This window comes from Paroedura picta, chromosome 2 (assembly GCF_049243985.1).
Source record: "Paroedura picta isolate Pp20150507F chromosome 2, Ppicta_v3.0, whole genome shotgun sequence".
NCBI lineage: Eukaryota > Metazoa > Chordata > Lepidosauria > Squamata > Gekkonidae > Paroedura > Paroedura picta.
In genome coordinates, this window is record NC_135370.1 from 51,990,247 (window position 1) to 52,013,562 (window position 23,316).

A 23,316-nucleotide genomic window follows, 5' to 3' on the forward strand; every position below is an offset into this window, starting at 1 on the left:
GAGGACACGCTCCAGCCTGGCCCTTTTCCCTCTTTTGAAGGAATGGGAGTTCTCTAGCCGCGTTATCCTCATCGTCACCAGCACCACCACCACCGGCCAGCAATCCCAGGCGGGCTCCCTTGAACTCCGCCGGCCTTCGTGCTGAGAGGAGGGCTTTGGCCCGTCGGACCCGCGCGGACCCCGAAGCCTGGGCCCTTGTCCCCGGGGAGCCGCTCCCCCCCCCCCAGAAGTTTGCGCCGCCTTTCAGATGCCTTTTTTTTCTCCCCTAAGGGAAAGCAAAAGGGAGGCTGACTTTGCATACGGAGAGGGAAGGAGGGGGGGGGCGACTCAGAAGGGGATGGATCTGCGTCCCAGGCAGGCTCCTGCCGCCCCGATGGCCCACTCGGCTGGAGCCGGCGGCAAAGAGCGGGCCGGGATGCTCGTCGTTCGTAGCGGCGGCGCTTCTTGGTCGCCAGGGCAAGTGACAAAGGCGCTCTTGAGGGTTAAAGTTCCTGGCCGCCTCTCTGACAGCAGGGCCATTTGCGTGCGTGTGTGTGAGAGAGAGAGAGAGATTGGTGTTTTGCTTGGTCACGCACGCACACGCGCTCCGGCCCGCTTGGCCCCGCTCAGAGGCCGCCTCGCTCCTAAGGACTGAGCAGTCCGAGGTGGGCGAAGGCAGGAGCCCCGTCCCGGCCTCTCCCCCCCCCCCCCGCCCGGCGATGCCTCTGTCCTTGGCTGTTTTAGGAGTTTGTGGAAGCTGAAGGATGAGGCAGGAAGGGGCTGCGGGGACAACTTCATCCCTCTGTCTAGGAACGATTTGGCAATGGCCGAGGATTTTTTTTCCCCCTCTCCCCCTGAAATCCGCGAGGACCTTCCCACGGTCTGGCCGTTGCCTCGGTCCCGCGGAGGGATGGCTCGCGCCGCTCCGCCGATTGGGAGACAAATGGGAAAGGTCGCTCTCTTTTTTTCAAAATAATAATAGTAGAAGTAATAATAGATGGGGAGGCAGGTTTCCCCTCCCTCCTGCCCTAGTTAATCTAGCAACGTAGAAATTATATATAAACGGTTGGTAATGAGATTACACGTTAAGCGCTTGCTTTCCAGACAGAAGGGGGATCTGGAATCAAGAAGAATTCAGGAATGTACATTAATAATAAAAAAATATGGATTATTATAATCGTCGTCGTCTCAATTCACTTTAATTTTTTCCCTTCCCCCTCCTCCTCCCCCCCTCCCCCGTGAGCTGGCTAGCTCGGTGATTCCTAGCCACAGATCCAAGGCGATCTCACTTAAGATGAAATCGCATCCTGGATCTGATGGCTGCGGGTTTGCACTTGGCTGGTTGTATTTCAGGACGATCTTATCGCTCTCTTGACCATTCCTCCAGAAATCCATAGGTCCCGTCCCTAAACGAATTGGCACTGGCTTCCCCAGCTGCAGGATAACAGCAGCTAACATCTGAATACCCCTCTGTCCCCCCACCAAAAAAAGTTTCATCCCAAAAGCCTGATCATCCCCTCCCCCTTCCCCCCATCCACATTTGCTCAAGTAACATTTTCATATCTCACAGTTATCAATAGGTTGGAATTCTTAAAAGACACAGAGAGAGAGAGAGAGAGAGAGAGAGAGATGTTCTGAATTAATGCATAAATGCCCGGTCTTAAGGGAAGAGCCTTTTTAACCCTGGCAGCAATAGGAAGGGGGTTTTTTCGGTTTCCCTCGGCCATCCCCGAGCTCCAAAGTCTGACCCGGGGGGCGGCAATCCATCTCGCATTTGTGGTGGAGGGCTTTCAAGGTGGCACTGGGGGAATACACTCTTATTAAAGAACCTGAAATGAGGGTTGCTTTGGCACTGGCCCAAAGGGACGCGCCTCCCCTTTACCCCCCCCCCCAAGAGCGAATCAATCAAATGTCTGAATGTTTCCTTTTTGCAACACGCATCCAGAAAGCTCTGCTGCGCGTCCAACATCGCATGCAAAAGGACCGTGGAGAACTCTTTGCCCGATGAATTGTGTGGATCACAGAAATGAATCAGATTTCCTCCCCACCCTCAAAGAAATCAAACAAGATAGAGAGAGAGAGAGACCTTCCTAAATTCCCCGTGCCAATTTCTTTGGATGGCCACTGTGCAGTTGGATAAATCTACCCTCTCAAGCTTGGGGGGTCTGGGGGACTGCCCGTTTTGGATGTGGGCTTCCTGCCTTGGGCTAGCAAGCAAGGTGCTATGTCCCCCACCCCACATACACCCCCCCTCCTTAGCCCACCCATCTCAGATCCGGAGCTCTCTTTTGAGGGCGATTGCTAGTGACTCGAGCGAGCCTCCCCATGCCTTGCTCAAGGCGCACATTCAATGCACAGTTCACAAGCAGTTTATCTTAGCTTAATGTAAGTAAAAGTAGAGTGTCGGATCAGTGTAGCATTTGTTTCAGTTTCCTTCGGTGGGAAGCGGGGAGGGGGGGGGAGAGCTCTAATAGAGTTAACTGTGTCAAAGCGAGGGGGAGATGCCGGCTGAGCCCGGGAATACCGTCCCTGGGGCGGCCCCTGTTTACCATCCGTCTGGATCACGCCAGCCTCCAAGACCTGAACTTTTTGGGGTGGTTCAAGCAAAAGGGAGGGAGGGGAAATACCCGATCTCACGAGTGGCGCTTCGGGTGAAGAGCTGCAAACGTCCCCTTCAGAAATGTGCCCCAGCCCAACTTTCGAAGTACTTTTAAGGACTTCATCTATAGTCGGTGGTCTCCCGCCCCCGCCCCATCCCACAACGATGCGCAGCACCAAGCAGCTTTTGGATTAAGCAAACAGAAGAGCATTGGTTAATAACAACAGACTTTTAGTTGCTTGCGTGCATAAGTGTGTGTGTGTGTGTGTTTTAAGATTCCCCTGGGAAGGTGGACTTGGAATTGGTTAATAATGCGCAGTACTTGCTAAATTGCTGACTTCCAGATGTGTGTGTGTGTGTGTGTGTGTGGTGGGGGGTATCTTTCTTGTTTAGGACCTACGCAACTAGATTGGATTAGGACAGGCGCGTCACATTGGAAACCTTTTTGAGTGATGATTTAATTAACCATACAGTAGAAAGCGGGATTCGCCAGGAAATCCGCTCCCCATTTGCATAACCAATCCCCATAGTGCAAAGGTGGAGTCTAAGTGTTTTAATTTCATTTTAAATCTCCCCCCAAAGTCTCCCCAAAAGACTTGTTACTCCATTCAGTGCAAAGCCACTCTCCTCTTTCCAGCAACCAAGGTGCTTCTCCCCCCTAAACACACACACACACACACACACACACGTTAAAGATCTCTACCTCGTGGTTTAGAAGACAACATGTTTCTCTCTAGGCAACTTCTGTTTGTCTCCCTCGAAGTAAACCTGTAAATAACTATGCACTGGCAGGCATAAGTAGAACATCAAGGGGGGTTATTTAACCAGGATGCTCGACCCTTGCTGCTTATGTCTAAAAAAAAAGTTCAGGTGTGACATAAGCTTGTATATTTGATACCTAACCTTTGCCCACCTTTGGTTCTCTCTCTTGCTGCGTCTCTCCATCTGCCTGTCTCCTTCCGAGTGTAAAGAGGACTTCTAAAGACTTGGCCCCACTAACCATCTGGCACTGAGGCCAAGAAAATGTTAAGACCCCCCCCCCCACACACACACACACACACACTGTGCCAGAAGAGTCCTGGCAACAGCCCAGCCCTAAACATGGATGGTGTCCTCTTTGCATCCCAGGAAGCGCTCTTCAGGATCGCAGCCTTCACGCGCAACTCCTCCAGCCCGGCTCTCTCAAGAGCTCCCAAGCCTGCGATCTCCAGCACCAACGCCACCGTCTCCTAGCCCTAAGTTTTGTCCCTAGTCCTTAAAATTGGGGTGGGGAGGGAGGGGGCACTCGAGGGGGAGGGGGTGCCGTGCAGCCAGTCCAGGTCTCCCCGCGCGTAGGGCCAAGGAGCGCGCTGCAAGGCCGGGCAGACGCCGCCGAGCGCGGAGCCCCGGGTGTCTGGCTTGTAACTTTCAGCTCCTTTGGAGTTCGCCAGTTCTGTGAATGGTGTGCACCGTTTTCGCCTTGCATTCAGTAGGATTTAGTGAAGAGGATAATGATGCCAAAGGCTTGATGGCTGGGGAGGGAGGGAAGGAGGGAGGGAGGCAGGCCAGGGAAGGAGGGAGGGGGGAGCCGGAGGGAGGGAAGCACAGAGGGAGGGGAGGGGAGGTGGAATTTCATTTCTTCCACTAAAGCGTTTGCGGAGACTTCAAGGTATAATCTATCCCAGATCCTTCCTTTCCCAGAGAGAAACTTGGCGATCACGTTTCCACATGATGCTCACGTTCGGTGCTCTTCAATTATCCCTCCCCACAAAGATAGGTGGCGTGTGTTGCAGGGACCTCTCTCCTCTCTCTCCTACAGAAAAGAAAAAGAAAAAAATGTCATTAGAAGAGGCGTAACACGTCAGTCCGTCCCCAGGTTTGTGTTTCCTAGAGTGGCAGAAAGAGATCAGTCCTAACCTGCCCAGCAGGAATAACGGTCCCTCCCGACAACTCTTTGCGAGGCTTTTGACCAGTTTGTTCCTCCAGACCAGCTGCATCTTCCCCGCACCTTTTTTTTTTCTTCCTTCCTCCACTTCGGCTTTTATTTTTATTTTTTTTCCATGCTTCTTCTCTTCATTGCTGGCCAAAGCTACAACCAAGACTTCGCAGGTACGTTCTCGGAGATATTTCCCCCCTCTTTTTTTCTGTTTTGCTTATGATTCTTCTTCTTCTTCTTCTTCTTCTTCTTCTTCTTCTTCTTCTTCTTCTTCTTCTTCTTCTTCTTCTTCTTCCCACCCACGCACCCACCCCCGTAATAAAATAAAAAAACCAATCAAACAATTGCTAGCTTGGGGGTCTCTTTGCCCGGTTTGTAGCTGGGGAGGAAGAGGTGGTAAAGCTCGAGAGCTCCGTTTTCTAGAACTGAAATCTGCAATCACCCGGGAGCTTCTTCCCAAAGGCATCTTACCTGGGGTATACCCCCTATCCCTATACCTGGCTAACCAGGTAGAAAATGTTAGATTTTTTTTCCAGTTGTCAAAACAGTGGGGTGGGAGGGGAGAGAGAGCTCTAGTTTTCCTTTCTCCCCGTCTGTTTGTGAAGCAAGGCTTCTCTTTGGCTCCACGCGGAAACATCTTAAAGTTTACACGTACCTGTTAATGATTTTTCGAGCCAGGAATAAGACCCCCACAGGCACGGGTGGTTAAAGCCCTGGAGCTTGGGGGAATGTTTCAAAGAACTCCCAGCTTCACATTTTAACACCTCCGCTCCCCCCCAAAAAGAAGACGAGAGTATTATTTTGATTCTCTCTCTCTCTCTTTCCTCCCCAGCAGAAAGTTTTGCTCTTCTGTCTGCTGTTAGTCAGTTTCATTTCTTGCTTTTCTTGTCTGAGGCTGGGTCGAAGTAGCACCTCAGCTTCTGGGATTCTCTCAACAAGAAGTGAAAGTAGAGGATGGGACTTCGCCGAAGAGCCGTTTGGGGAAAAAGAAAACAAAATAAGAATCCCACTAGGAAGAGGCTGGGGAGAAGGGGGGGTGCTTTCTGGAGATTCCCACTTGGTCCTCGGAGATTGGGAAGTCTTGGGTGGGGGACGACGTGCGAGGGGAGGCAGGCATCCCGGTGGCCAAGGATTTCGCCAGACCTAGCTTCTTGCCACGGCTCTGCCACTAATCCAAGCAAGTCAGGGGGTGGGTTGTGGTTCCTTTCCGTTTGTTTGTTTGTTTGCTTGCTGTGTTTTCTAAAGGGAGTCTGCCTCCTGGTACCTCTTGGCTATATCGTCTGAGCCGAGGGCTTGAGTTGAGAAGCAGCGGGCCACCGGGGAGCCCTTTCCCCATGCACCCACGGGAGACACCCTCCAGTGCCTCCGCATGGGCTTCTCAAGCCTAGCTGACCTCTGCCGCTGCCGTCCTATGACCGTACCTGCGCACCCCCCAAACCCGGGCTTCTCTTGGATTCCAGATCCAAGAACAGCATCTTGATAAAGCTCCGGAAAGATGCGATGCTGGGAAAGGATGGGACCTGGGGAACCCCCCCCCCTCCCTTTCCCTGCCTCACTCGCTCTGTCGAAGTTGCGTTTCGGAGCTGCCGGCCGAGGAAGCTCCGCCGAGATCCCCTGCACGGCTCCCCAGCCTCCCGGAGGCCAACCTCCCAGGCTGCCAGTGCATCCGTGGGTTGCAAAGAAGGGCCAGACAAAAGAGGCGCTTGGGATCCACAGGGGGCCGGAGAGCAAGGGGTTAATCGCCCTTGTTTTACAGTTTGCATCTGTTACATCTTTCATAGTTCTCTTTCTAACAACCCCCCCCCCGCCCCCACCCCCCTCCAGCCGGGCTCCCTTGTATCCACTTAATCCGCGAGTCAGAAAGGCCGTGCGGGGTGCGTGTGCGTGTTTTAAAGCGACAGCATCTCCTTAGACCCGCCGGAGAGCGAGCCAGAGGGGTGGCGGGGGGGGGGGGCGGATTTCTCCTTTCTCCAGTTTTGACAGACTCGACCTCAAAGTCGGCTTGCGGCCGTCTCCCAGCGCCGAGCGCTCCTTCGCAAGCTTTCATTTAAGAGAGGGAGAGAGAGAGAGAGAGAGAGAACATGAGATCACCAGCAGGAAGAAAGTCTCACCGCCGTAGTTTTCAGTTGCGCTTTCCCTCCCTCCCTCCCCTTCGACCCTCTCTGTCCCCAGTTTTGTTTTGTTTTTGTTTTGGTGGGGGTGGGGGGGAGAGCACCGACCTGCCCGCGGGATCTGCCACGGTGGGTAGGACCCCCGTGAGAAACAAGCCGGTGGGATTGGGGGGGGGGGGAGTGGAGTGGAGGGGAGGGGAGTGGGGGACCCAAGCAGACCACTCGGGTCTTGCATCGCTCTTATCTGTTGGCCGCCATGGACTTCCCAAAACTGGGGGGGGGGGGGAGAGAAAGAAAGTTATAAGGTGTCATGTAGCGTATGCAAATGAGGACCCGAGCGCTCGGAGCTCCAGTACTTTTCGGAGGAAACAAATCCGCCCAGCGTTTGAGTCAAACAACCCTACTGTAAATTTACCAAAAAAAAAAGAAAAAAAAGAAAAAATTAAGTACGTTCCCTCCTAGGGTCATGAGTCATGTTGAAGATGTAATGCTTCTCTGTGAGTGCGTGTGTGCCTGTCCCTCTTGGATCTCCTTTGCTGGTGGAAGGTGGGGGGGGGGGGGAGAGCGAATAATAAAAAGGCATTTTGTTGAAAAGAAAACACCCGCGCACACATACATGAAAGGGAGAGGGGGGGGGGACCCGGCCAGGGGCTCGCGAAGACAGGAAGGGAGACCGTTTGCTCGGGGTTGCCTGCAGCGTGCTTGTCTGTGGCTGCTTCGGGGTGGGGGGGGGAGAGGATCTTCTTTGTGGGGGGGGGAGTCGGACAGAGAGAAAGAGCGAGAGAGCGAGCGAGGCAATGTTCCTTCTCCGGGCTCCCTTTGGCGCCCTGCGTTTGAACGGGATCTAGCAATGCCCACCCGATCCCTCTGTTTGGTTGCTCCATAGAGTCTGCGTGCTGCTGAATCAGGGAGTCGAGTCCATGCGAACTGCCATCTGATCCACTCTTATCAATGAAGCAGCAGATCATGGCGGATGGCCCCAGGTGTAAGAGGCGAAAACAAGCCAATCCAAGAAGGAAAAACGGTAAGGAGAGAGGCGGCGCGGGGAGGGGACGGGATCGGCGCGGGAGGGGGCACGCTCGCTATCGAACTTTCCCTGGTTCCCCCCCCCCTCTTTTTTTGGGGAAAAAAACTTTTCGGGTCCTGGAGACTCCCCACACTTGGGAAGTGGAGGGGCGGGGGGGGGGGAGGGCCAGCGAAAAGACAAGGAAGGGAAACAAGAAAGGGAAAGGGGGTGGCGGTGGCGGTCGGTCGTGGGGGGGGGGAGGCAGCGAGGGGAGCCACGCCGTCAGCAGGAAAGCCCTGGCTCGGGGCGCTGCGCGATCGCTTCTTCGGGAGCCCAGGGAGAGACCCCGGGGTGCGGGGAAGGGGTGACAAGAGGGAGCTCGCTCGGGCCGCCTGTCTGCCTGCCTGTGGTGTGCTTCTGGGAAGAGGGGAGCCAGAGAGAGCGGGGGGGGGGGAGAGTTCAAGGGAGTCCAGGAGAAAGTGAGTGTCAAAGAAGCTGGGGGGGGGATCCCAGGGCGTTTCTTCCCTTGCCCTCCCTCCGCCATGTGAGCGTGTCTTCCATTTGATTTCAGCCCCCCCTCCCTCTTGCTACCCGGGCTTCCTTGGGAGCGGTCGGATCAAACTGGGTGTCGGGGGGGGGGGGGAGCGTGGAAGATCTCGGGGCTCTCTCGGAGTTGTTGGGGGTAGATCGCCTCGGAAAGGAAGGGAGGAAGGAAGGAAGGACGGACGGGAAGGCGATTCTCCCTCCCTCCAGGCTCAGGGCGATAAGGGGAGGGGGTGACCGAAAGTTTCTTGCCTGCAGGCTTGCGGGAGGGAGCTAACGGTCTGAGCTCCTCCGCTACTGCGCCGGTGAGCGGACCCGTTAGATTGCTCTCTGCCTCTCGGTCTCGCTGGCTTCCCAGCTCCCCCAGCCCCTTCCCTCGCCGCCGTTGTCTCTTTCTTGGTTTCTCTCTCGCTCCCCCCCCCTCCCCATGTCTGCCTGCCTGCCTGCCTGCTCGGCCACCATCGCCGCTCGCACAGCAGTCTCCCCCTCTATTTCTCTATGCGAAGCGAGCGAGCATTAAAAAAAAACAAAACACCCCGCACATACAGAGTGAGTGAGAGCGAGAGATCAAGAGGGAGGAAGGAAAGGACTTTTTCTTTTTTCTTTCTTTTTTTTTTTTGCAATGCGTTTTCACGTTGTTGCCCCATCGATGTTTCACAGAGAGGAGCGGGGGGGGGGGGGGGGGAGAGAGCGCAAAGAGAGGGTTTCTTTTTTTAAAAGCTCCATTTCAGAAAGAAAGAGAGAGGGGGGGGGGGGAGAACAACTCTAGGAAACCCCAAACCGCTCGGTAAAGACCCTGGGAAAAGCAAGGGGGCAGCGTGAGAAATTTTGCTCGCAACTGGCAGGAGAGTTACTGGGGGGGGGGGGAGGTGAGAGGTTGGCTGGGGAAGGAGATTGGCCGAGGGAACTCCCTCCGTGGCCATGGCGAGAAATCAGACGCCTGGAGCGGAGGTCGCCCTCCATGCCTCTCTTTCCTCTCCCGCAGGCTCGGGAGAGGACTGTGTGTGTGTGTGTGTGTGGGGGGGTAAGATTCAGGAGGATGTGGGGTCGGGAGTCGGATTGGGGCAGCTCTTCCTTGGAGGGGGGGGGTCTTTCACCTCCCCTCCCCCCCCCTCCCCAGTGTCTTCCTTTCTTCTTGGTTCACACGTTCCAGGAACGGCGCTCCCACACCCTCCTAACCCCACTCCGCAGCGGCCGGCCTCCGCCTGACTTCCTCTCCCTACTTGAGACAACTTTTCTCGCAGGAGGGGGGCGGGAAGCCGAGCGGGACGCTTGAACGCGGACCCGACGGCTTTTTCTTCCCTGGAAATAGCCACTTCCAATTTTTGTTTTGGGACAGGGGAGGGGAGGGGAGGGGAGGGGAGGGGAGGGGGGGCAGAGGAAAGCGAGCGAACAAGACAACACGAAAGAGACATGTTGAGGACGGGGGGGGGGGGAATTGCTTCTTCCCTTTCTCCGGCCGGGTTTGGCGTCTGTGTGCGCGCGGGTGTATTTGTGTTTTTGTATACGAGCGTCTCTTGGCCCCACGGCTGTGGAGGTGTCGAACCATATGGGGGAGTGATAGAGGACTTCCCAGCAGAAACTGTCGGGGGAAAGTCAGTGACGGCGGGTGGGTTCTCCCCCCCCCCCTTCCTGCTATGGCCTTTGATCTTCCGTTCCAAAAAAGCAACAAACTCACACCGGAGAACATATTCCAGTCCATTCCCCCCAGGAATCTGACCCTAGTAATCTCTTTTTAAGTGTCTTTTCCCCCATCTCACATTCCCCCCCCCTCCAGTGCCTGTCATTTATTGAAGGTGGCCGGAGAAAAGGAGACACACAAACAGGCAGGCACCAGGCACCTTACCTCCCCCCCCCCCAAGTCAGGGCAACATGCAAATTAGACAACACCTCCAATCGCTAACTTGTCCCGGGCTTTCCCCTTGGCCCATCAGGACGTAACAAAATCATTGTGCCCGGTGGCTTCCCCCTCTCCCTTTATTGGAAAACGGGGAATAATGTGGGTTGTATTTTTGGGAAGGGAGGCCTGCGAAGGGAAAGGAGAGTTGAGGCTTGAGGCATGATGGCGATGACTCCAAGCGCTGCGTGTGATCATGAGGAGGGGATGCACCCCTGCAGGAAAAGGGAGTGAGGGAGCCTGGGGGGGGGGGGAGGACCAGGTTTATCTCTCGCGGGGGTTTGCCTGCGCTGGAAGGGGCTCTCTAGGCAAGCGCAGGAGGTGACTGTTGACGCTTATCTCTGCGAGGCTGGTCCACGGCGGTGTGGTCAGGAGCGGCATGTATCTCTAGCGCTCCATGTTTCCTCTTCACAGTTTGTTCTAGCAAAGGGAACCCGAGAAGGAGGCGGCCGGGGGGGGGGGGGAGAGATAAAGGCATGCCTGCAGGAAGCGGGCATCACCAGCGCGCCCGGAGTAAGACTCCTTCTGCTAGGCTGATGGGGGGGGTCACTTCGGGCCCTGGAGAACAATTGGGGTGCGGGGGGGGGGGGGGGGAGACACACGCCTGAGTCCTTTCAGAGACTCCGCTTTTCAAGACCTGGCAAACTTCTTCGAAACTCTAGCAGGAAAGTCCCAACTTTTCTTTTCACGACGGGCACCAGTGATTTCAAACAAACAAACCCTTTTTGCCTGTGTTCATTTTCTCCGCTGAAAAACAGTTGCGTTTTGAGGAGCAGGTAGATCCCGCTCATTCCTCCCCAAGTAATTTCTATCTCTCTGGTTCCCTGGACAAACCTTGTTTGCCCCCTGGGGATTGATCAGAACAGACTGGATTCCCTCCCCACTCCCCCCACCCCCCTTCAGGCCGTTTCTTTTGGGTTCTTGGAGAGGCTGCCACTTTCCTTAAGCTGTGCCTTTCCCCTGGTCGCCTTGTACGGCAGCGTGGTCAGCGGAAGGCTGAGCACTCGGGACAGTTGCGCCCTTTTTTAAAAAGAGCCCCTGGACGCAGGGAGGGAGCCATTGCTGCTCGCATTGGGAACCCAAGGCCGAGGGGGCGACTTTCTGCTTGCTTGTTTGCTTGCGAGCCGAGGGCAGGCCCGGGCATCTTGGGGCCAGCGCCTGGAGATGCTGGTTCAGCTGATGGCGGGGACTGGATGGGGGGGGTAGTGCGCGGGAGATCGAGGCCGGTGGCAGCGCTGGCCGCCACTGGGCGCGGAGAGGAGCGCGGAGGACCCCCGTGGCAGCGCAGGGGTGGTGGGGAGGAAGCGAGCGAGGGTGCCGCCGCGGCCCAGGAATGTCGGTAGGTTTTCAGGGGAAAAGTTCAAGGCGGACGATTCCCAGTCGCCTGACTCATTTCCAAGCCGAGCACTTTCCCTGGACGCGGGAGGCCGCCACCGCCACCGCCCCCCAGCCGCTTTGGCTCGGCTTGGCTTTCTCCCCCCACCCCAGTCTCCCCCGAGGAGGCACCGGCGGTCCGGCCAGGCTGGACACTTCCCTGAAGTTGCACCCTGGACCACGGCTGCCCAGTGATGGGAAACGGCCGCTTTGCAGTGGGGAAGAGAGTCAGGAGAGGCTGCTGGAGCGCAAAGAGGGAAATCAGGAGAGTGGCTTTGGGAAGGGGAGTCTGATGTCTTTTGGGGACCCTCAGCCCTTTTTTTCTTGCGAGATTTGAAGCCCCCCGTATTCAAATAGGTCCTTTTCAGTGCAGAAGCAGGACAAAGTTGGCTCGGGTTCTCTGTCTCTCCGTCCCCAAAAAGTTCCCTTGCCCCTCTCTCCTGGACCAGTGGGCCTGCCTCAAGAAGAGGAGAGAAAGGCCGGGGATCCCAAGGTGGCAGGGGGGGCGGGAACGCAGCGAGCCAGGGCTGCCTGGCTCCTGATCTGCGGGCATCCCCTCCTCCACAAGTGGGAAACCCGGCTTTGCTTCCCACTCTCCACAGATGGAGGGATGCTGGCCTGCAAAGCGGCGGGGGGGGGGGGGGAGTAGGGGGATACAGGCCACTAATCCAAGCATCTTTGATGTGTGTGTGCGTGTGTGTGTGTGGGGGGGGGGAAGAAGCATTTTTGCCTGGAAGAGGGGGAGAGAGTTGGAAGGCAAAGCGGGCTTCCCAAGGGAGCCCCTGGCTTGCTTGCCTTACGTTGCCAAGTCGCCTGGTTCCAACGGTGCCAGGTCCTCTCCAGGTGGTGACGGTTTTCCAGTTGACAACCGGGAATCTGGCTTGACTGAAGCGGAGAGTTAGCGGAGAGCCAGGCACCCTCCTCGGTGGGCAGAGGTGTCCAGATGTGCCCATCCTTTGCAGGAGTGGAGCAAAAGGGGACACCACCGTGTGTTTCTGCGATGGAGAGGATGGAGGCATTTGTTTTCGTTTGGAGCTGTCGGGCTGAGCGGAGCCTCCCGAGAATCTGCTTCCCACACCTTCCTTTTGAGCGCTACCTGGAAAATGCTAGGCGCAGAGTTTGGGGCTGCTCTTGGGAAAGTTTTCATTTCCTCCCCCCCTCCCCCTTTCCCCTTTTACTCTTTCTCTCCGCTGTTCTGTGGCACGTTTGTTTCTCTGGTCAAGAAAACCGAGCCTTTCTGAAACTAGGGATTTTACAGATCAGTCAGGGGAGAGGATATTTGTGAGATGTTTTGTTTTTGGGAATGATGAACTATGTCAGGAAATAAAATTGCAGGTGAGCCTGGGAGGAGACAAAAAAAACAGCCATGGATAGAAAGAAGCACTTCCTAACAGAATCTCCCTGCTTCTCTTCCCATCCCTTTCTCTTTCTCTCCCCCCTCCTTTAAAAGTGGCAAGAAGTGTGTTGATTCCCCGAAAGGCACCAGGCATCTGTGGCCTCCCAAGAATCTGGGCAAGCTGCAGCATCCCAGTGCTTTTCAAGGTGCATTTTATTCCTCTCTGAAATAAAAGCCTTTGTCCCACCCACCCCTTTCCCCCCCTCTCCTCCCCCCTCCTTAAATAATAATAATAATATTTTTTAAAAAGCCTAGAGGCTTTCCAAGGTAGACACTATTTTGTGCCTGTCACCCCGGGAGGGGAGTGCAGGTTTGCAGTGCTCACAGACAATGGATTGTGTGCCCTAATGTGTTTCATTTACATGTTTATAACGTCAATAGTGCTGGGGTGTCCACTGTACCATTCATTCCGGCATTCTCACAAGGCTACAATTGTCTGAATGGCAAAGTCAGACACCTTTTTGATTGCTCTTCAGTTGTCTTTTTAGAGTAGGGAGTAGGTGGGGGTGGAGGAGAGAGAGAGTCTCTGAGGCAGAAACACTAGTTGAAAACGGGCAGCAGTAAATGTTACCAGGAAAGCAGATGGGAAGGGGAGAGGGGAGAGAAACCCCCTGCAATATTTGGGACGAAAGCACAAGCACAGGAATAAAACCGACATTTGTTCTTAATGATTATCTGTGTGTGTGTGTGTGTACATGTGTGTGTTTTTCTTTTCACATACATATATAGGAAATTTAGACTAGCATGGTTAAGTCCTATATGAAATGAGTCCCCTTGGAGAGGGTTTTCCTTCCAAGTGACCCTCCTGCGTTGGTCAGTTGCTTTGAGTGCCTGTCCCAGCAGAAGACATGGACCTCTTGAGGTTAACAGGAGGGGTTGGCCGGATGGCGACAGTGTCTGGCTAATGAAGCAGCAAGAAAGTTTTGCAGAAGTCGGATCCCAAATACTCCCTGATGGAGTCAGAAGGGATGCAGGGCTTCACTTGCCAGGTCTGCTGTCTTTTGTCCCAGTTAGCCCTTGGGAATTTGTGGCTTGGCAGTGTCCATTTTGGGGGTGTGTGTTTTTAAATGACCTTTTCCTTCTTCTCTTGCTCTAAGGGTGTGCTAGACTGTTGCAGGTTAGAGTGCCCCCCCTTGCCGCCTCTCTCCCCCCCTGTCTCTCTCCCCCTGGAGTTGCTTCTGAGCCAGGGGAGAGAGGCTTTGCCCTGCGTCCCTCCGCCGCTCAGGCGCTAAGCCCTATCTGCTCCAGTCATATCAATGAGACGTCTAATCGAGTCCTATTCCGCCCATATGGAGACACCCAGGAAAGAAAGGTTTCACATTACACGGAGAAGAGGAGGGGGGCATTATCCCCCACACTTAAAAATTGTACCATTTTTTAAAAATCCCTAAGCACACCTTTCCACAGTTTAGGAAATGTCCTAACTTTCTCCTATCTTTTAAATGCAAATTTAAAACTTGTAGAATTATTTTTTTAAGCAATACACCGTGTCCATTTGTGGACAGCTTTTTTATTATTATTATTATTATTTCTCTCCCCCCCCCCTTCTCCCTGTGCCTACCAGGGAAAGACACACACAGTAGATGCACCGTTAGCTGAACCCCTGACACGGCGGTCTTTTGAATGCCTTAGGTATGATTTCACTTTCGCTCACATCAATGCTGACCTGAATGCCTTTCATATCTGATCCGCGGTGTCTCTCCCAGTAAACATCCCCTGAGGGGAGAACAAAGAAAGGAGCTCTTCTTCTTCTTAATCACAATTCAGTCCATTCACCCGCCGGCAGGCGAGATTTGCATTCTGCAACAGAAAGCGAAGATGAAAAGGGAGAAAAGAGAGGGAGTGAGAAGAGAAAGAGAAGGGGGCGGGAGGGAGGGAGGGAGGGAGGAGGAGGAAGAAGAAGAAGGCGAAGAAAAAGAAGAAGGAAGAAAGAAAAGGGGGGAAGAGAGAGAGAGAGAGAGAGAGAGAGAGAGAGAGAGAGAGAGAGAGAGAGAGGCAGGGTGGAGGGCCGAGTCAAATAGCTGAGGTGTTTGGAGCTGTTTGTTGGGCTTCCCCTAGTTACAAGCCTTATATAGCTGCCCAGGCTTGGCTCCTTCTGACAGGCAGCTAGTGTTACAAGATGGCATGCGGGGACTATTCGTGGCCACTGGCGCGAACACTGGACGTAGAAAGGGTCAGCGAGGAATCAAATGCCTCTCGGGCCGGCTCTGGCTCGGCAGGAGGCTGCAGGAGTGAGGGGGGGCAGGTGGGAAGCAGGTAGATGCCGCCCGGCTTCCCCGGGAGGGGGAACAACCACTGGGGTGCCTCCCTGCTCTCCCCATGCCCCAACAGGGTCACCCCCTGAAAGCCCCGCCAAACTCTTCTCCGCTCTCTGCCTCATTTCCCCCCTGTCCGGATAGATCTCCAGGCACCTGAGCGGAAGTAGTTGGGGGGAGGCGGATGGAGAGGCAAGAGAGGCTGAGCTCCACGGGGTAATTACTCCCAGTGGCATCCGTGGTACTGCTCCAACTTTTGGGCTGAAAAGATTTTTCCAAGGACACTTCTTCGTGAGACCCCCCCCCCCCGTCTTTGGATCAAGGGTAGTCAAACTGCGGCCCTCCAGATGTCCATGGACTACAATTCCCATGAATTGAAGCGCTGGGTGCGTTCACTGGCAGGGGCTCTTGGGAATTGTAGTCCATGGACATCTGGATGGCTGCAGTTTGACTACCCCTGCTTTAGATTGTCAAGTGGTGGATTCAAGCAGCAAATCAAAACCATGAAAAACTTGTTTGAATCAATTTCGTTAAGGTGGTCCTAGAATTCCTGGGGGGGGGGAAGCAGTACCACCAAGTCTCTAAGTAAATGCATATAGGATCACAGCCAAAGTTTGCAGCTCCTGGCTGAAATTCAGTTCCGTTTGTCTTGGAGGGGCTAACTTCCACCTATAGGTGTTTCCCAGTAAGCATATTCAGTGCTGCTCAAATAAACATGCATAAATCAATAAGCTTGGGCCACATTCACAGCCCACTGTTGTAGGGGAACTTTTAAAATTCAGAGCAATGGGATTTACTCTCAAGGAAACCCTCCAGGCTGGTATATTAAGGCCACTTACTGAGAAACATTTTGTGGGACTCCCTTCTATGCAAATCTATTACAAAAAAATTGTGCAGCAGAGAGGGAGTGGACCTGAATGAAATACATTTGTGCTCTTTGGCACTGAACCCTCCGCTTTTACAAATCCGATTAAATCACTCCGTCTGAAAACAAGCAAGCAAGCAATGACCTGCAGAAGTTGGAGGGAGCAGGAGGGTCACCTGGTCTATAAGGATGCTCTGTCCAGCAAGGGGAGGGTATGATGTCACCCCCCCCCCCCAACAAATGCACACAGGCAGTGAAGAAAAAATTAGGCTTAAAACTTAAAGCTTTCAGTGGTTTCCTTGCAATTCTGACCAAGCCCCTCTTTAACAAGAAAAACAATATCCCAATATATCAGCTTTCTTCCGTTTCACAGCGGCCCAAATGTTCTTTTCGTGTGTGGGGGGGGGGCATTGCGGTAGCACACTTCTGTGCTGCTTTTATACTTATCCCAGTTCTGTGTTCTGTTTCCTAAATCATCTCTCTTGGGCATCTTCCCCCCCCCCCATTAAAGTTGATCAAATGATTCCCGCCCCCTTACCGAGTGAGAGTTTATTTATTTGCTAGAGCTCCTGCTTACTGGGAAGTAGTCGAGCCCTTTCAAAAGAAGAGCTGACACTTTTTTATTTATTTATTTATTTATTTATTTATTTATTTATTTATTTATTTATTTATTTATTTATTTATTTATTTATTTATTTTTCACTTACTTACTTAGTTACTTGCTTGCCGGGGGGGGTCCCCCCCCCCTTTCCTGCTGCTGCTGGTAGAGGAATTGAAAGGCGGGAGGAGAGGGAGAATCTGCAATTGCAAGACTTGGAATAACCCGGCTGGCTTCAAAACCTTCAGTGACAAGTCCTCAACCACACGAAAGGGGGGGGGGCACTACCAAACTGTCACTTTTTTTTTTTAGCAGCTTTGCAAAAACAAACAAACAAACAGTGGTCAGCAATTGTATTAACCTTGTCAGAGGAATTTACAGAGAGAGAGACATATGCAAAAGCCATGGCTCTTTCCCCCTGCAGAGCCAGGGTCACATTTCCCCCTCTCCCTCTTGCAAAAAGAGGACCCACAGCTATCCCCGAGATGTTCCCGGCTGAAGAGAGGCATGTGACACAGATTCCTGATTCTCTCCCCCCACCCACCCAGATTTGCAGAATCTACAAAAAAGAGATTATTTCTACGCCTTCCACCCCAGACCCGCCTCCCCCTCCCTTTTTTGTCCACCCCCATGACCCAAGCGGTGGAGGATTTAGGCAGATTTACTTCAGTAAACACCTTGGACACTTGGGGGGGGGGGAGTTGCAGTCTGTGTGCAAAAGGGACGCTTTTGTTAAGTGAGGTGCTGGGATAATACTTTACCAGGCAGCTGTGATATTAACCTACCCAGAAACGGGCGGAGGGGGGGCATTAACTCTTTGCCTTCCACCCAGTGCCTCTCCTCCCAGAAGCCTGCAAGTCCCCAAGACTTTCCTTGGAGAGGGCTCCGGTTATGCTTGTTCAGACAGAAGCGAGAGAAAGCACCCTAGAAGGGGACCCTGCTGGCCCACCTGGCAGGGGTGGGGGTATCTGGATAGATAGCTCAAAAGCAACCATCCTGTTGGCTATCGACAGACAAGGACCGGCTGGCACATTTCCCGAGAGCAGAAACGATTCAACCCATTATGCTGTCTTCAGCCCGGGGGAAAATCGGTTTCCAGCCGAATCTCTCGAGTGATTTTGGAATTTAAGATTCCCCCTCCAAAGTCTAAAGTCACCGCGGGGACGCTCCGTGCCCTGGAATTCTGCCCCTGCCCAGGGTGCTCCAGGTGGCTGACTTCCAAGGAAGCATGCCTGGGATGGCAGCATTCAGAGGGCTTCAGTTCTGCAGGGCAATGCAAGGAAAACCAGGACGTAGCACTCCTTTAATCCAGATTAAAAAGAGAGGGGTGTGTGTATGTGTGAGGGGGGAGAACAGCCCGCTAGAGAGTGAGAAATGGGTGGTGTTGGCCACCCGGTCTGTCTGTCTCCGCGTGGAAAAGCAGACCAGGTGTGTGCACCTGTGTGCAGGTACCAGGCTGCCCGGCTCTGCTAAACCAATCCAGCCAAACTCCCTCTCCCTCCTTCCAAAGGACGAGGGACTTGGAGTCTGGCAGAGGGGATTTTGCCCAGGGGGGAGGCCAGTGTCTGCCATGGGGTCCCTTGCAACCTCCAAAGTGAGGGCTGTCTCCCCTAAAAGCTACAGACACAGAGGGGGAGGAGGGGAATATATTGGAGGGGGGAGCCTCCAGAAGCACATGGGATGCTCAGTTTCTTTTCGGATTCGCTTCGGAATAAAGGATATGTGTGTGTGTTTCACAGGTGTTTTCTTTTCATCCTCCCCGCCCCGCAAGTTCGCCTTCTCGGGGTTCTTCCGCCCCCCCCCTTTAAATTAAAGCACACACACAACCCTGTAAGTGTCACCGTTAGAGCAGCCACGAACGTGTGAGAAAGCAAAGGGTATGAGACGTGACTGAATTAAAGGTGTTTGCTATGTTGTTACCCGCGTGTCAAGCTGGCAAAGCTCCCTTTTGTCACCGCAGCCTCCTGGTGATCCCCCCGCCCTCCTCCTCGTCCTCATGTGCCGAGAGATCGTTGCTGGCTTTTCCTTCTGGGCTGATGCAGCAGTTCTGACCCGGCAGGCCAGTGGGAAATGTAGCGCCCTCCCCACTAGTCCTGCCAGCCTGGATTCCGCCCCCCCCTCCCCTCGCAGCTTCCGAAGGGTGCCTGCCTGCCGGCCCACCTGCTGTCGCCCCCAAATCCCAGAGCAGCAGCAGCAGGGCAGGAAACCCTGGCCTGGCACACGGCTTGGCAGCCCTGCCAACTGCCAAATCGTCCCGGAACGAGGGTTTCTGTTATTTTATCTGAACCAGCGAGCGTGCAGCCTTCCTTTTTTTTTTTTTTTTTTGAAGGGGAGGAGGAGAGAGTTGGGGGGGGGGTGAGGAGAGCCCAAGCAAAGACTGTCCCCCTTTCTCTGTCTCCGTCTTAACCCCCCCCCCCAAAAAAAAGGCATTGGAACCTCGGGCAGGGTCACCTTTGGGGAGCCGAATTAAACGGATCCCCTTGGTGATCTAATTGAGGTTGGCACCGTCCTTCGCAGGAGCCAGCCTAGCCCGAGCAGCGCCGTCCGGCTCCCAAAGCGCCGCCGCACACCCAGGCGCGCCCCAGAAAGCCGAGCGTGGCGGGGGAAGAGAAAGTTCAACTTTCGCTTCCCATCCTCTTCCTCGCGCCCGCAGCCTGCGCTTCTCGAGACGCAACCGGGGAAGCGGCTCCCGGCCACGCAGCTCCGAGCGCAAAGGCGCCTTTCTCGCCTCGGGGGGGGGGGGGGCTGCGCTCCGGCTAGACGGGAACCAGCCAGGCAATTGGGGTAGGGGTGGTGGTGGTGGTGAACGGGCCGCTTCTGTCTTCACCTCGATTCCACCCAGGTTCCTGGATAGGAAATGATAGCGCGGGGGGGGGGGGGGGGAATCGACACCGGAGTGCGTTTACACGGGAGAGGGAGAGACACTGTAGCATATTTACCCGGGAGAGGAACGGTAAGGGAGTGAGGACCGTCTTGCCAGGACGGACCTGTGAGCATGCAAGCCTGGCAGGGATGTTGTTGCCTGGAATCTGGTGTGACTCCGATTCTCGATCCGTCTTTAAAAGACTTCCAGAGAAGGGGTGGGAGGTGGGTGTCAGCAGAACACATCTGAAGCCGAGGAGGACAGTTAGGAAGGGAAGCAAGGCATTCGACTGCAAGTTGATTTCAGAGAAGCCCGATCTCTCTGGAAAAGAGGACCCCATTTGGCTTTGAAGTCCCCCCCCCTGCCTTTTGGTTTAACAACTTCCAAACCATTAACTAGCGTATAGACCCTTTTTTAATGTATGTTTTTAAAAAATGAAAAGAAAAAAAGGCCCTCTCTCACACACACAAAAACCCACCAGTGCACACTGATGTTTGTATTCAGAGGGTGTTAGACTGGTTCGACTCTCTCCAGTTTCCAGCTTTACTAACGAACCAGAGCGGATGGGGAGTGTATGGTGACCGACGAGCTATTAATTAAAACAGAATTGGAAGTTCTTTTGCTCTTTGTTATTGGAGGGGGGGAGGAGGAGAAGAGCACAGGGGAGAAGGAGACTGGAATGGATTATTGCCACATCAGGCAAGAGGGTTTTTGAGGGGTGGGTGGGCGAGAATGGGTTAGGATAGCCAAACCGGACAGCAACTCGCCCTGTCGTGCTGCCCCCCCAGGCTAACCTTAAAGATTCCAGTCCCCTTAATGCGGATTAGTTATCCCTTAATGCCCTTTAACCGCCCTGCCACATTTGCAGGTCTTCAGAGGTGGGAGAAAAAGTCAGGACGCTTATCCCCACCAACACCCGTTTAATGGGAGCTTGAGGGTGAAATGAGGATTCCGCTCTGCTGTGGAGACTGAGGGCAGGGAACCAGGAACAAGAATGGTTCTGGATTAACTAGGGTGGGACATAGGCAGCTTTGGTCTTGGGCATGGAGCAGCAGAAGCGTTCTCGAAATAATGCTGGTGTCATTTCTTTCCCCAAGACATTGACTCTAACCCTGGCCTCCAGTTCAGTACCAGAGCAAGGGGATTGATGGAAGGGAGTATCTCTGAGCCCTGTGCTTTCCTTTTCCCTTTCCCTCTATACCTGCTGCCTCCTTAAAAAGAAAAAAGGAGGGGGGGGGCTGAGTTTCAACAACTTCAAGTGCTCTGGGAAACTGCGCCATTGACTTCTAATGACTCCACCAAGAGTCATTTGATAGTGTGGTCCAAAGCTGACCTACGAAGCCACTGAACCATACTGATGCCTTGGCAGTCAAAGGAACCAGTTCAGTTGTCCCTGGGCAGCCCTGATGGTAGCCAAGTCTACTGAAAAGCAAGCCCCCCCCCCCCCAGATTTCAATGCAAGCAAATCTGCACTCTATGCCAGCTCTGCTTAGACATCGGAACCAAGCAAAGAAGTGTTTAGGCATCTGCTTGAGACCCATATTTGCAGAAGTGGCTCTCGGGAGGCTGCGGTCCTTCCTAAAGCTCAGAGACAAGATCTAGTAGGTTATACAGCCTGCTCATTTCTTGGAACAGAAACCTGTTTACTTCAACTGCATTTATTTTCAAGTAGATTCCAGTATTGGAGATCATCTTTTCACCTTGAAGTAAAGCAGATCCAAATGGATCTTACTTCCCGATTCGGTCACTTTTTATTAAGCTGAATTATCTCCAAACATATTTACTGCATGTACAGTGATTTTAATCTGACTTCCTGCTTTGTATCCAACCAGCATGATAAATAAAATAAAAATGCACACATTAGATAATGCACTTTCAATGTGCTTTTGCAGCTGGATTTTCCTGCTAGAAACAGGAAAATCTACTTCGAAAGTGCATCGAAAGTGCATCGTCCAACGTCTGCGGTGTGAGTTAGGGAAATCCCGATTAACCGATGTGGAATGAAATCCCAGCCTCCTAATATATTGTATTGGCATTGATTTGATTATGTATCATAAAACCACATTATATAATCAAATTATCCATAAGTAAATAATGTAAACATGTAGACAGGCATGTGGTATTCAGAAAGAGCCGGAGTGCAAAAGCGGAGCGTAGTAACTCAAGTGCCAGATTAGGGTCTGGAAGAGCTAGGTTCCAATTCTCACCCTACCATGGAAGCTTGCTGGGTGACTGGGCCAGGTTTATGTCATCCTAACCTACCTTGGGAGGTTGTTGTAAGTATAAAATGGAAAAAGGGAAGAAGGAAACTGTAAATCAGTTTGAGGGTTTGGGGGAGAAAGCTGGGGTATAAATATCCAAATAAATCAGCAGGTAATAGGAGGCCTGCCTATATTTTAGGGATGAGGTAATCCCTCAGGGTTGTTGAGGTAATCCCTCAGGGTTGTTGAGGTACTGAACTAAAGGAAGTTTATGTCAGCGTTCCTGGATGTCAATTTGTTTTTTTTGGGGTGGGGGTATTTTATTTCTTCAGTGATGAAGGAAACATGCTCTGTAGGTACTCAATGACCCCCATTTCAAGGCTCATCTCTTGCTCTGGGAACCAGAATTCTCCTTTCACTGTTTTATGTATTTATTTTTATATTTATAACCTGCTCTTCCTCAGAGGCTCAGGGCAGCATACAAGGAATTTTAAAATCTACAACATTGGTTAAATAGGTTTTAAACCTCTGCAATTCAAAATTACACTTGAAATAAACTTCTTTTATTTATTCGAGCTTCAGATCACCACTTCTGGTGTGTAGACCACTGCAGAAACTGAGGGGAGCCAAATATCTGATTGATTAATGCAGCAATATTTAGCAAAGTCTCAGATTCCCCATGTATGACTGTTTAGTTTAGAATTTAACATTCAGAACTTCACCACTGAAGAAACAGGACCCCCCCCCCCCCCGCAAAAGTTATTGACATCCAGGCAGACTGACATACACTGCCTTTATTTCCAGAAATTGTACTCTATGGAGGGTACTGCCTCAGTCTGCCCATCTCTAAACATTTCCCCTTGTACCTCCCGAATCTCATCACTCATATTGTTTTTTTTTTAATATGCATAAAAGACAGCATATTAAGGATTTTTGCATCTGAAAGGGGAGGCCCTACTAGTTCTAGAAAGTCTGGATAGAGAAGTCTCATCAGCTATACCACAGTTGTTCACGTCCCAGAACAATAATTCCTTGACAGAAAATTAATTAATTGTATTAAGGGCAGGGGTGGGGGGGGGCAGGAATTACAACCTGGGCCCATTCTGCACACATTGGATAATGCACTTCCAATGCACTTTACAAGCGGACTTTCCTGTTTAGCACAGGAAAATCCAGGGGTGAAAGCCCAAGGAAAGGCCTTCAGGCCTTCAAAAAGTACCACACACAGGCCTTTAACTTGCAGAGCGCCCAGAGGACAACGCATGCGCGGGGAAGCGACCGCCTCTTCAGGAGGAGGGCGAGGGAGGCCCCAACAGCTTTTCTGATTGGCCGAGAGTTCAAGTGGCCCTGCCTTCTGGCCCCTGGAAGGGCGTGCCGAGGAAAGGAGTTCTTGCATCAGCGCTTTACAATAAGTATAGAGATATCCCTTAATGCTTTCGTCTCCCCGTAGAGGAAGAAAAATAAAGAAAAGCAGCCCCGCCAAGATTAAAGTTTGCAGCCAGGCAAGGCACGTCGCCCTCCAGGGAGAGCTGGCCTTTCGCGACCGGCTCTCTCTCTCTCTCGGCGAGGCAAGGGGCGACTCTGAACTTCCGACGTGCTCCCTCCCCTCCCGCCGGACGCTTTGGAAACGTGCGGACTTTTGCACTTGGCGTGCGGATAAAAAGTGCGAGCGCGGTAGCCTGGCCTGGTGGAGACCCGGGTCACGAATGATACG

At 53.1% G+C, this 23,316-nt stretch overlaps 1 protein-coding gene across 7 annotated transcripts in view; it reads left to right on the forward strand.

Moving 5' to 3' along the window:
- Positions 1 to 4,280: 4,280 nt before the first annotated feature.
- ZEB2 (zinc finger E-box binding homeobox 2) overlaps positions 4,281 to 23,316 on the forward strand; it is a 184,064-nt gene continuing 165,028 nt past the window's right edge. For 2 of the 7 annotated variants that reach the window (XM_077320124.1, XM_077320132.1), the window contains exons 1-2: positions 4,367 to 4,666; positions 7,491 to 7,628. In XM_077320124.1, coding sequence (XP_077176239.1) covers positions 7,556 to 7,628 — 73 coding nt within the window. In that variant the 5' untranslated portion in view covers positions 4,367 to 4,666; positions 7,491 to 7,555. Of the gene's footprint in view, positions 4,667 to 7,029; positions 7,051 to 7,132; positions 7,151 to 7,490; positions 7,629 to 23,316 lie in introns of those variants that run through there. The other 5 variants (XM_077320125.1, XM_077320127.1, XM_077320126.1 and 2 more) reach the window with 5 other exon arrangements.